This window comes from Lepeophtheirus salmonis, chromosome 7 (genome assembly GCF_016086655.4).
Source record: "Lepeophtheirus salmonis chromosome 7, UVic_Lsal_1.4, whole genome shotgun sequence".
Classification (NCBI taxonomy): Eukaryota; Metazoa; Arthropoda; class Copepoda; order Siphonostomatoida; family Caligidae; genus Lepeophtheirus; species Lepeophtheirus salmonis.
The window spans coordinates 4,323,331-4,337,591 of NC_052137.2; the positions used below are offsets into that span (position 1 = coordinate 4,323,331).

At 30.9% G+C, this 14,261-nt stretch overlaps 1 protein-coding gene across 2 annotated transcripts in view; it reads left to right on the top strand.

Annotated features, from left to right (window-relative positions):
* Nucleotides 1-14,261, top strand: part of Ih (hyperpolarization activated cyclic nucleotide gated potassium channel Ih) — a 283,308-nt gene that overhangs the window by 229,511 nt on the left and 39,536 nt on the right. For both annotated transcript variants that reach the window (XM_040716982.2, XM_040716983.2), the window contains exon 6: nucleotides 3,443-3,580. In XM_040716982.2, the coding sequence (XP_040572916.2) occupies nucleotides 3,443-3,580 (138 nt within the window). The remainder of the gene's footprint in view (nucleotides 1-3,442; nucleotides 3,581-14,261) is intronic.

Consider the following 14,261-nt stretch of genomic DNA (forward strand, 5'->3'; position numbering starts at 1 on the left):
TGGCCTTCATAATACTAGGACTTATTGGCAACCATCTATTGTTCCTCGAATTATGCGTCTGGGGTTGAAAAAAAAAGAACTTATGATATGAGGAAATATAGACAAGATCTTTCACGGAGGCTTTTGTTTAAGCTAGATCAAGGCTTTGGCTCGGGTGACCCTCTCCTTGTTTGACGTGTTTGGAAGCTTTCCCATACAACGTGCATACTAAATAGGTAAGTTCTATAGATCGTCATTGATGACACGATGAACAGTTGAACAGGACTCAATATTAGCCATCACATTCATCCGTTAGCGTGGATTCTTCTGAATTTTGTTCCCTCAACAAAACAGAAAATAATGGAGAATGATAATGAGGGGCTTTCCTATTTGAAAAGGTGCACTTTTTTTGATAGATTATATAGGTATATGTATATATGCACATGAATTATTTGGTTATGTAATTGTAATTAATTAATATAAAAGAGCTTTCTAAAAAATAGATACATCATTTATTATGTTGCAAGTTAAAAGAATTAGAGATTAAAGGAGAAAGTTACTTTTTACTTCATATATGAAGGAACACACCACGTAGAATTACTAAAATAAACTGAATGTATTTCATCAAAGTTCTCAAATAACATATACAAGGGATCTCAACCTGTCCAGTCTTAAAAATCCTCAATATATACATACAGCCTAATATTACAAAGATATACTTGATTCAATTATAGGCTTAGTATGCAAATTTTTGGGCTGAGTTAAGATACCTAAAAATTGAAGCTTTTTTTAAAATACTTTATTTGATTTAAGATATTTCTATGGGGCCCAATATGGTCTTTTTCAAATAAAACCTATTTATCATTATTATATTGTGACGATCAATTTTTGGCTACTTCAAGTGAAATTTGCGACGCAAATAAGAATAACTATACGAATAGTTTACTGATAGAAATTGAAGTGAATTCATAAAAAAATAAAAATGTAATCTACCTTTAATATTGAGAAAAACATTATAACTTATTGTTATGCTGACGGTTACAGGTTGGGATAAAAGTTATTTCGTATACCAAGTCTATCTTGTTCATTATTGATAACATGGGGTTATTTTATAGCAATGTAAAGGTGTGATTGTATACTGAAAACATTTTTTGCAGCGTATAATCCTTGTCCGGTTCAGTCGTGAATTATCGTGCGTGGAGAATGAAGGTCTCAAAGCAAGAAATTAGCCATATTTTACATTTTTATTACATACATATAAAGAAAAACGCCTCGAAAACGACCAAGAAAATTTGCGAATGATACAGGGCCGATGCTCCTTTGGTTCGTGTTGCACATCATATGTTTTCGCTATTTTGTTTTTTTGTAGTGAAGGGGAATGATGAAACACGCACTACAAGCCTGTTGTTGAAAATTTCGATAAAATCATGGAAAATGTCAAAAATAAACCGTCAAGTTAGGAGTCATTTCATCTTCCATGTGCAGAACATCGATCATAAAACCATTCTGAACTATTTGTAGAAGGCTGAAAAAAAAGGCCCAATAGTATAGGAAGCATGTTTCATCAAGACAACGCCAGATAGCACACATCTTTGATGATGCAACAAAAACTCTGGGAGCTTGTAGTGGAAGTTCTTATACATTCATCCTACGATCCGGACATGGCACCAAATGATTATCGTCTGTTCTTGCGAATGCCCAACACGCTTGGCCTCCATAGAGTCCTGTGATTATTGCTTGTCCGAAGCTTTTGCTAGAAGGAACAAAGTCTTCTACGAAAAGGACATTATAAAGTTGAATTCTCATTGGGAACAAGTTATCAAATAGAACGGGGATTACTGTGCTTAAATCGGAGGATTGAAACACTTCTTATAAAACATTGAACTAAAACGAAAAACAAGAAATTACTTTCTCCCCAACCTAATATATATAAAATGAATGGATTTTTCTCAAGTTAATGTGCTTCTCATAAAATATTAATATGATATTTATGAGTTGTTAAAATAGGGAGAGAAGTCCCCTTTATACAATAAAACATAAAATGTAAGTTTGCTTAAAAATCTATTGAGTACATGTATTTCCTATTTCTTTGTTCATACCTAAAAGAAGAGTAGTCCTTTTTGATCAGCAGACATTAATTATCACCACCATTTTGAAGCCTGTCCGACGCCTTTAGACTTATGCCAAATCTATTGGCTATGGTACTCTCTACCATAGATATTTTAGGTATCACTCAATCAGAGTAATAAAATAAGTCGAAGGTAGATTCACTACCTTCTTTGATAAAAAAATATTCAAATTTCGGTTTTTGTTTTTTTTACTTTTTTGGTGTCAATCGAGGACGTTGCCAACCTGTACCGAAACCACTTTTGTGACCACAATGGAAAGTAGTTTTTGTGAATTATTTCCGTATTAATTTCTTCGTGTTCCATATGAAGATTCTTCCAATAGCTGGCCACAAAACCAGTTTGGTGTTAATTTGATTTTTTTTTTCTTATCATATTCTTTTGTGTTTCAGAATTTTCAAATAAACTATATTTTCTATTAAAAAAGAGGACTGGGGCCCTTGTTTCTGCTTGAAGAAGGAAATTGTTCACAGATTAGTAAAATTGCATTTAGAGTTTATAAAATTATTTTTTTAAAAGTACATTGAATCTTTTATTGGCCAAACAATGAAGAAGTGACAAACTAACTTTTGTAGGAAAGGGTCGTTTTTGGTTTTGAATTCGATTAAACGAAATAAAAAAATCGTTCATTTTGGAATAGGATTACATTTGGAGGCCATTGAACATTAGAGTGCCGAATTTTAAATATAAATATATTGAATTTGATATATATTTATATGTTTGTACCTTCTATAACTAAAAAAAAACTTCAGTAGTCTATTACGGTGGTTCCATATGTGGGGGTTGTGGCATGATTCCTAAAAAAGAAGAATACAATTTAAAGTGTCTGATCAAAGTTTAAATAATGATGAATGTACATATTTTTTATAAGTCCCTTCGTGATCATTTAAATAAGGATTTCCCTGGAAGATCCCAAAATCATATAAGATACGCCTAGGGGCGTTGGGAGAGGAGTCTGGAGGGGTTTTATCTAGTAATTTTTGCTTCTTTTTTTATCAGAATGAAAATTTTTACGGCAAGATTGGGATATAATGAGAATTTATTAATAAGAAAAAGTTCAAACGACTCAGGAGCAGCGGAAAAATTTAAATTTTTGAAATTCCAAAAACCAAATAGTCTATTAACATATTTCAATGAGAGTTTTAGGGGTCGTACATTGTCTATCCGTATATTTCAAGGGTCGAACTGAAAAAAAGTTTGTGAACCACTGGTCTATCATATACCCGTTAAATTTCCTCGAAAATAATGATGCCATTTGTAATCACTGGCTCATAAACTGTTAAGAAAATGAATTAAAAAATTACGAGACTAATTATTTATTTTTATAATCCATTTAGGACTACCCTGAAAGCTTCCAATTCTTACACGCTGGCCGTGCCCTGAGGATTCTTCGCTTAGCTAAATTATTGAGTTTGGTTCGCTTATTGAGACTCTCCCGATTGGTTCGTTATGTTTCACAATGGGAAGAAGTTTATGTAAGTGATTAATTATTCATCATCTATTGTCATTATTTTTATTTATGTCATTTGCTTGTCAATATATGTACTACATGATAATTAATTCTGTTTTTTAAACAATCTACAAGAAAAAACCATAATTAACAAAATAAAATGAAAAAAATACATTGTTTCCTCACTTTTAGCACCTTCATTTGTCTGTTTGTCTGTCTGTCGGCCACAAAAACTGTGTTAATATATGTGTACACAATTGAGCAATTTCACCATTTATGTTGTAAGTAAAGGACTCAAGAAAAGAGAGTACATATATGAGTCATCATTTTGCCACCTCTTTGATTGGCTTAAAATAATTCATTGTAAACTGTTCCCAATATGGAGGGGATTCTATTTTCAACTCTTCTACAGGCGTTCTAAGGGGTTGATTATATCTTAATATTACTCTATATCTAACAACAAAGTCTTCAGGCTTTAACTGAATTAATAAGGTGTATTCTGCAAAGGGAAGAAAAAGTTACATGGGTCATGAAGGGAAATGAGATGAAATGACGTTATCTCCGGTATCATTTTACGCTGGAAAAAGGATATCAGAACAATAATAATGAATCTACTCAAGCCTCTATTGCACTCGCTCACTTTATTTTGAAGCTTTAATTTTCTCTAGCAGCTTGATTTGTGTTGGTCCTTATTTAGAGCCGAGGACGGCAACCCAGTCCAGTTCTTTCCAGTTCAGTCCAGTCACACTTGTCGGTCTTTAAGGAAGGTAAAGTTGATCCTTTCTGACGTCAATAAGGCTGTTTTTCCTTCTTCTTTTTTTATTATTCCGTTATAGAGGTAATTGAATAAACTATATAACGAATTAACAATATAATATATTCGTACTATAATGTAATAGCTCTGTGTAATAATTTTAATACATATTTCATAGATCTTATTTGCCTTAATAAACCATCAATATGCAACAGTCCTAAGGACGTGTCCCAGTGATTGATAGTCCTAATGGCCGAAAGGACCGCCTCTAAGACTGACTTGGACTGGACCGAATAAATAATAATCGATACAACTCTAATGACAGTCCTCACAATCAGTGAGTTACGTCGACAAAAAAAAATAGCAATCCATTTTTTTATGTTACCTCGCTAACGCAAAAATATACAACGTACATACTTTGCTGTCAGCGGTTGATGTTACTGCTTTTTTTCTCGTAATCAGTGTTCTGAATGTTCATTGGTTGAGTTAACACAACCTCTAATTAAGCTGTGAACAGTTCTAAAAAATTATTGGTAATAATAACGTAGCTAACAAGAATAAACGACTGATTTACAGCCGTTTTTATCCTTCTTTTCGTATGAAAGGTTGCGTGTTACCATTCAGCTGACTTAAATGGCTACCATATTGTTGTTAATGTTACCTCACTGCTTTTAACTGATTTTTGGGGGGTTTTTTCTGTTTCTTTCTTTATGAAAGATTGCGTGATACAATAAATATAACCACGTTTGACACGTCATTGGTACACTTATTTTCCCTTCAGTATGAATGACTCAACTAGTAGCTTTTTCCTTTATATTCCATGAATCTATAAATAAATTATTTAATGCCAACTCTTTTCTTAGAGTCCTTTAGTTGTCAGAAACAAGAGAATATACATTGAAAAATACTTTGCATGCTATAACTATATACACGTACATATATTTCTAAATATTTGTTCGGATGGCGTCCATCGTGTTTCTCGTTCAAGAGTCATGTAAGCCGGGTTTTTTCCTTTTCTAATGTGTTGATGTACATCAAAATAATCAATGGATAATAAAATATGGAGGACCAAATCTGGAGGATTACTTATCCATATACTCTATTCAAAATCAATAGTTGTACATCTATAAGCCCTTTGCTACTTCCCTCACATATTTTTATGGGCTTAAAACATCCCATCATTCCAAACATTTCTAACCCTTTGTTAGTTTACATTCTATTAAATATACATTAATTTGTGCAAATTTTAGGAATCAATTAGGTTTTTTAATGAGATTGTGTGAATTATAAATAATAATAGCTAAATAATTATAATTTGGAAATAAAAAAATCCAGGAAATCAATAGGAAAAACAAAGGAACGTCTTTTAAGTAAAAAAGTCAGTGAAATTCACTAATCCTTGATTAAAAATGGCTAAACATTCAAATAAATCCTGAAGAAGACATAATTAAAATAAAAAATGAATTGCATGTCTTAGGAACATACATAAAAGTAGTGACGTTAAAATGTTATTCATAAATGTATGAATAAGAAGATTTAAAATATTAATCTTGGGGTATACAATATCCCAGTTTCCTAACAGAGGGTGGAAAACCTTTATTCTTATTGTCTATCCAGATCAATTCAACATATTTTAATACTTAGCAAATACAGTACATTTACAATGGACTTTAATGTGATTTTTTGTACATTTCTGATAGATATAAAGGGTAAAGTTGATAACTTATAAATAATTTCTGACATGTCAACGTAAAAGTAGGCTGAGGTAAGATAGAAAAAATATATTCTTGTTTTTTTTCCTATTTTACTTCATAAGAAATGGATAGTATGATTTTTTACAGGCAATTATACGAGTGTATATCAACAATATAGTTTATTTTTGGTATTGGTTTATTATAAATAAGGATTTCAGTTTTTCATGATGCTCCTGATTAAAAATATAAGGCCCTTATAAAAATATAAGAATAAATTTATATCTATGTAAAACATTATTTAGTGAATTATTTTACACTTGGTAAAGTAGTTAAAAACAGCGGCTTCTTCGCAACAAATCAAAAAACTCGTTAATATAATTTAAAGAACAAAGCTTAATCCTTTATTTTAACTTACTGATCGATTTTCAAAAAACAATTTGAGCTTGTTTTTATATTGACACGTCACATTTGCGGTCATTTACTGCTCTGTCTATAATGTTTGTCTTTAGTCAAAGTTTGCTTCATTTTTAAAGATGTATCTTAATAAAATATTGACATTTTTCCCCACAAAAGCTTAATCAGAAATAGGCTTAACATATAATAACTAAAACCAATAACAAAATCTTTGAAATAATATATTTAACTCTATTATTACTTAATTATAAATTTTTGTATCAAATATGATTTTCAAAAAATTTCAATTTGTATTGGTTTGAACAATTTTTTGATTGTGAAATAAAAATTAATAATCTACATAAAATTAGTTATTTTTGTTAATTTCATGTTTGAGTTTCTATTTTGTATGTAATCATCCAATTTTGACAAAAGGCAATTACCTAAAAGGTATATAAACCACCTTATTCTGTCCAACAGCAGCTGACGTCCTCAATAAAAACTTGATCACTCTAAATACCAGGGGCATTATAGGTTTTATCCTTTGGAAGAGGAGTAGCCCGAAAAATTATGAACACCGTTAAATAAATAGGTTTATACTAGCACAGGGAGGCCACGTTCTAAGACTGAATAGAGGGGAATAGAAATAAAGAATGAAGATAGAAGAAAAGAGAGGGATATAGAAAGATACAGAGGGAAAAAACATAGTTCTATAGAGAGAGATATATAGAAAGAGGGAAGGATAAGGAGGTTTTATCTCGGTCAAAAACAGCCTCTTAATGAGGCCAAGAAAAATATCATAGGAAAACGCTTTTGTTATGTTATACGTCTACTTCCTAAATTACTGGCTTATTTGTTCTGCCACTTTGGACTCTATGTGTCATAACACAAAAAAAGACTTAAAAATAAAGTAATAAAGGGGTAATATTTTGAACCCCCTTCCCCCTCTACAAAAAAGTGCCTTGCGATGCTACTGATCCGTACCTATTAGTCGTGGTGTTTGATTTACAAATCTTGTACCAATTCAAGATTATTAAAACTTTTGTATAACCTAACCTCTTTTGTCTAATTTTAGTTTATACATTATTTTTTTAGAAGAATAATTAAAGATTTTCACTATTCATTATTCATTGAAGATCACTCAGTAGAAAAATATATTAGTTAACAATTTAAATTTGGATTTAAAATACTCAAATTGCTTGATGATTTGAGGTACCCCAGAATTTTAAACATAGTTTAAAACCTTTATTTGACCGAAGATATTTATATTGACCCCATTTTTTTTTTTTTTTTTTTTAAATCAAATTTATCACTTTTTTATTATTTTATTGTGACAATCCATTTAGGCTATCTTAAATGTGATTTGAAGCAATTACAAATGGTCAATAAGACTATTTTGTTGATAGAAATTAAATGATAAATCGACACAGAAAACAAATGAAAATATCATTCCAGGTTGAATTTCTTCTGACGAGCCACATATATAGAGAAAAAAACTACCAAGGTTTAAATTCATAATACTTTTCAATTTTGATTTGTTTATTTGTAAAGAAACAGAGTATGTAGCTTGAATATACTTATTTATATATGTTATATTTATTTATATCCTCATAAATACGTGAGCTTATACCTATGTTTATACGTTAATATACTCTACAAATTCTGCAAAAACTTTCATACAATTGAAACTGTTAATATTTTACTCATTTATTTTGATTCCATTTATTTTTGTACGTAAAATATGATCTATATGATCATACTATAAATCAATATTATATATACTATAAATACATGGATCAATTGAGCCCAAACTTTATATTTTCTCATTTTCTACCCCAAATAACCTTTTTCTACTTTTTTCTTGAATCAGTTATACAATTAAAATAGAGTGTACAGATATCTTCCCTTCACAATATTTTTTTCCAAACATGGGAATATTTTGGCAATCACATTTGAGATTAAAGATAACTTTGTGCTAAAAATGTAATAATACAAAACCTCCAGATCATTAGATCCATAAATATCATTATTTTTTTCCTAAAAAATTATTTGCAAAGTGGTATGATAGTATGTAACATGGGCGTGAAACTTAAATTAAAAAGACTATTACTTTTTTAGTTTCGATTTAATAAAAATTCACAACACACCCTATATGAGTAACATACCTTAAGGGGTGTTGTATTTTTTTGTCAATAGATGGTGCTACTCTCTGTCGCTTTGTTTACAAACTGATATAACCAAACAATATTATCTTTCTCTCATAAATCTTCCCAAATTATTGACTTTTATATTAAATAATTAAAATTGTAAACTGCTTGAATAAAAGCCCCAGGATATTTTTCTATTACAAATTCGTAGTTGAGCTATTGGTTTTGGTTAGGAAATATACTTAAATAATAACCAATTATGAGAATGAATAATACACAATTTTGCCAACTAATTAAGCCTCTCAAATACCTTACTTTAATGATAAATTTTCTTATCAAAACAAATGATAATTTCCGGTCAAAAATAATGTCAGGTTCAACTATATTTTTGTATAACAGAACTAAAAAATTATACATTGAGTATTTGGTTTCATAACTCGAAAATGATATGTTATATGCATCTATTAGCTCAGTGATGTACGAACTAAAGTCCCAAACGCAAAGGTCTAAGACGATTAATCATTAAATTTATCATAAAAATGAGCTCAAAGCTTGCTTATGTCACACATTTTGAATTTCATTTTGAGTTTCCTAATCCTAGGTAATTTAACAAACCAAATTAGATAGGTAAATTTGAATGTAAATTTTGAAAAGAATTACTAACATATAATTCTATATACATGTTTTATAATTAATGCAACAATTGTACAAAGTAAAATAGGTTGATAAGTGACAATAAGTTTTGTTTATTGATGGAGTTGTGTGATAATGACGTACCATGAGGGGCTTTTTTTCCTTTAAAAGTATTTTTAAATCAATAATATGTATGAAATAGAAGTGAAAAAAAGCCTGGGATAAAAATGTTATCTCGTAGGAAATATTTCATTGATATCTCCTTTAAGACGATAATTGAAGCCACATTTTTGGTTTTAAATGTTAATTTAATTTTGTTATGTACTTTATCAGGTTTCTAAGTGTTTATAAACCTGTTTGTTTGGTTATGTCAACCCTTAAGAACTGCTTGTTGGAAAACCAAATTACTTGCAATTATGACGTTGAGGATATAGTTTTATCTTGTAGTATTTTCTCCATTGTATTGTCGTTATCAAATGTTTTTTCCTTATAGTATTTGACCTAGCTCATCTTCGTGGTTGATGCTGATATACCCATGTACTTGGCCATCTCTATGATAGTACTTTAGGGATTTCGTACAATCCGATCTTTGATGGCCTTCACGACAATCTTTGTAAGAAAATTCTTCTTTTTTTTTCTTTGTCGGATATTTCACAACATTTCTGCACATTTTATGACGAAAAAAAACTGTTGTCACTTTTTAAACTATTTTACATTGAATATGCAGGGCTTCAATATAAAACATGTGATAGGTACTTTAAACAGCATTGATCTTATTTTAATCGATACATAAGTTAGAACGAGATGAGAGCCTAGTAATTTGGGACACATGAATTCTAAATTTGGATCTCATTTCTTTTACGAGCAGGCAGATGGGCATACAACAAAAAATACAAGTTATGGTAGTCTTTGCTCTTTTTGACAAATTAGAACGAAACATTAGTAAAAAAAATGTGAAAATGTTTGATAATAAATTTACTATTTTAAATTTCTTGTTTTATAAAGTTTGCTGTAACGTGAAGTTTTTAGATGATAATTAGGGCAAAACAGAAAAAAATCTTAAGATTTCAAGACTTTGGAGCCTTTGAGCTACCGCTGAATCTTTTTCAAAACTGCTAAAAATTTATTCACAATGTCTTTAGTCTAAAAGGAAAAAACTGCATCCCTTGATTGTCTATATTATTTTTCATTAATTAAATATATGTGGTATGTCAACATAAAACATATAAAATTAAATTCAAGTAAAGGAGACAATCCCAATTTATTATTTAGTCCATATACCGTGGGAAAACTTGAGACTTAGACACAATGAAAGAAAACAGAAAATAGACTTCCATTCTTTATTGATAGATTGAACAATAATGTAAATTAGTATTTTTCTGATACAATGTCAAATTGATTTATTGTATTCAGCTGCATTGGCCTCACCGATGGCAATAAACTTATTGCGAAAGTGTAGCAAGTATTGTGAATGAAGTTCAGATCTACAGAAGCTTTCCTGGCTTCATCACACAGGTGAAATATGCTACAGGCCCTTCTCTGGATGTGAGAAAGAAATGCGACAAGAAAGAAAAGTCGAAGGGATTGACCTACACATTGTATGTTGGTCATATTCTCTTGTTCCAGAAAGCAATGTTGCACCTAAGAAGGTTTGAGTAATTTTCACATTGTGAAGTCTTGCTGAAAGACGACCTTGCCGTCGGGGAAATTTGGTTAGACTCAGGGGAGCAGTTGAAAACATTGAAAACGTCTATATGCATGGCTGCTGTGAGCCTGTATCCCTCCCGGAACAAGATCAGGGGAGTCCTTGAGGGAATTTGCATTCATGATGGTCTCACCAGCCATCCCTGTCTGCTTGACCACCTATGTGTGAGTGTGACACACACGAAGAAGAGTTGATGGCCTAAGCCTCAAATATCACTGCGATAATATTTCTCGTCTGACTTAGAAATTCAAAAAGGAACAGGTGCTTGAGATACCTGGCTACCTACACAATTATAGACAGTTTTAATTTCAACATACAGAACATTGCAAATCAAGTTTCAAGTTTCCACCCGGTATAAATGCAGTTCAATGTTTCATAAGCTTATTACAGTCAACCATGGCCCTTGTACTCAAATTTCTTGGATGAGTTGAGACACCTGAAAATGTTTGCTATGGTGTTAAATCTTTATTTAGTTTCAAACACTTAAATTGGCACAAATATGCCCGTTAAAATACATCGATTTAACATTATTTAATTGTGACAATCTATTTGAGCTATTTTCAGTGCAATTTACCACGCATCCAAATGGTTAATAGCAGAAATGTAATAAAATAAATGAAGGATCATTCGGATAGGAACACAAATGTTATCCATACTTTATTTTAAGACAAACTATTTTAGCTGGATTTTTTGTTGGCAGGCTACATTTACCGTACTTATCATATATAATATTAGCAGCACTTTTGCATGAGCAAGCAATGCAAGCCATAAATAACACATAAAAAAGAACAACATACCTTTTCGCATATGGATAATGTTTGACCAGATTTTTTTCTCCACATACAACAAGCCATTATTTTGTCAAATACAGGCGAAAGTACAGGGTGGTCGACATAAATTGGAAAAATCTTTAAAAGCTTAAAACGAACAAAGCAGAAGAGGTAAATATTTTGTGCCACTTGGCGACAGAAGCTACTTGATCTGGTTTTTACATTTTTAAATTACATTTCCTGTATGGATGGGGTAACTCAAGGAAGAAATAATACACCGGCCCACAAGGTCAAAATAGTACAGGGTGTCTTGTCAACACAATATCCTCACTTTTAGAAACAGGATTTTTGGATAAAGGCTCAAGCATGTGGCCTGTGCCAAGTATCATTCGTTTGTCGAGTCCCTGAAGAAGTCTATTACCCATACAATGGTAAAGCTGGATCTGCTCGAGGTCGCCGGGGTATGCCAATGCGTATCAAGAGAGGCAAATCTCATAATAAATAATTGAATGTTAGTAAATGTAGCTTCCAAAAAATAATGAAATATGGTTCTACTCACAGCGGGTTCCTTCTTTTTAAGCCTTTAAAGATTTTGCCAAATTATCTGGACCAACCTGAAGCTCAAAAATGTATTTATGAATATCTAAATCACAAAAATTTACGCCATTGTTGTAATTTATTCTGCCAATAGCTTCTAACAATAGCCAAATCTGGTTACACTGAGGCAAACAAGATAGCATCGCTTCAAACAATTAAATAGCAAAAAAAGTATTTGAATCTTTACATTTTAAATAAAACATGGGCTGAAAAGTACTGAGCTTCACACATAGATGGCGCTATTAGTTTACCTAACTTTCAGTCAGTGCCAACCTTCAAAAGATAGCTGTCAAAATTTTACGAAAAACTGTTCTATAGATAGTGAGTTATTGTACTAAGTGAAACGCTAATTTATTATTTCCAAAACAATGGATAAAACACATTTGTGATTTTAATTTTACATTGCTTCTTGATGAGGAAAAATACCGTTCAAGCTAAGAAACAATGGCTGGAAAAGTTTTATGAGGACTCTACTTTATAAAGTGAATAAAAAATAAAATTTATTTTATAAAAAAGCCAATTTTTAGATGTAAAAAACGTGTTTTCTTTGTTAATATAGGAACTTTTCAACCCATGTGTTACATAACCTACTACAAATAAAAGACGACTGATCATGAGATATGAATCGAACGAGACATCTTTTTTTAAATTTATGTACTGTTTTGGTTAGTCTGTGCCTCAGAGAAAGAAATACAATGAGGCAAAAAGATACCTTAGTGTTTGAACACAGGTATCATCAGAAAAGGGGAGGGAGGGGTAAAATATGACGTCACATTTGTTTATTTTTCTTACATTCATAATCAGCAATTTCTACATAAGAAATAATATTCAACACTGCTCGTGCAATAAAAATTAAATCAATCAACTTATTACCTAAAATAATATACACTAATACCCGGACATAGGAACTACCAATAATTAAGATCCCTCAGGTGTCTTCATGTATTTCTGTCTCTCTATAATCTATGCTTCTTTTGTGATTTATTTTATATATAGACAAATTCAACTTTCTACTCAACATTATTTTTATCATTTTATATTTTAATTTTCCATTCAAACTATATTTTTCATAATTTTATTTTCAACTTTCTGAACATGTACAACCCCTTCTCTTCAATCATTTCTTTATGTTTTTCTTCCTATTACATAGTATAATGATTATTATAGATGTGTTCAGAGATGTGAAAAAGGTGGAAATCCCGGTGAGCGTAAAAACCTGCCAGAGAAAATGTCATCTAAATATAGTATCCCTAAAGGAAATCATATTGAGAGATGTAAATAAAACTACATCCATGTACAAGTCAATAATCCTAATGATAACAGTTGGCAGCCTGCTTATTCTAGAGAAAAGTTATTGGTTACTGTTTTTGTCATATCATTTGCTCAACTTACAACCAATGAGAAAAAAATAACTTAACATGTTAAAAAAATAGTTTGCGAAATGACGATATCAATACAAATTGTACGTCACATTGTTATAACGTTTTTCCGTCTCTTTATTCGTATATCTACCAACGGCGGTAAGTATTTAAACTTCTTGAGTGTGGGAGTAATACAGACAACGTGCTGAAATTATAATTAATTTTTTAGAAGCACAAAAGGAAACTAATATTCTTCTCCTTGCTTTCAAAATGGAGAAGAATGAAGCTATAAATCTTATGATGAAATTAGAGTTGAGACTCGGTCAAGCACATAATTTTTTTTCGGTTCGGTCTTAAGTGATTCTTTCTAAAGCAATTTCTACCAATTTTTCGGTTCAGACTGCGGTTTCATACCGATTTTGAATCGGTCTCACTTTGTAGACCGATTTTTTTTCCGGTCTCATATATTATGAGATACCATTTCTTTTTAAATCAACTGTCATTCATTTTTTCAAAAAAAAAAAAGTCTCAAAAGTTCCTGATAAGTTCTAGAATAAATACTGTATACATATATGAGACGGTGGAATCAAAATTAATCCAAGCTATCTCTGTTTAAACTTCTTATAACGTCATTGTACTTGAAAAAACATAT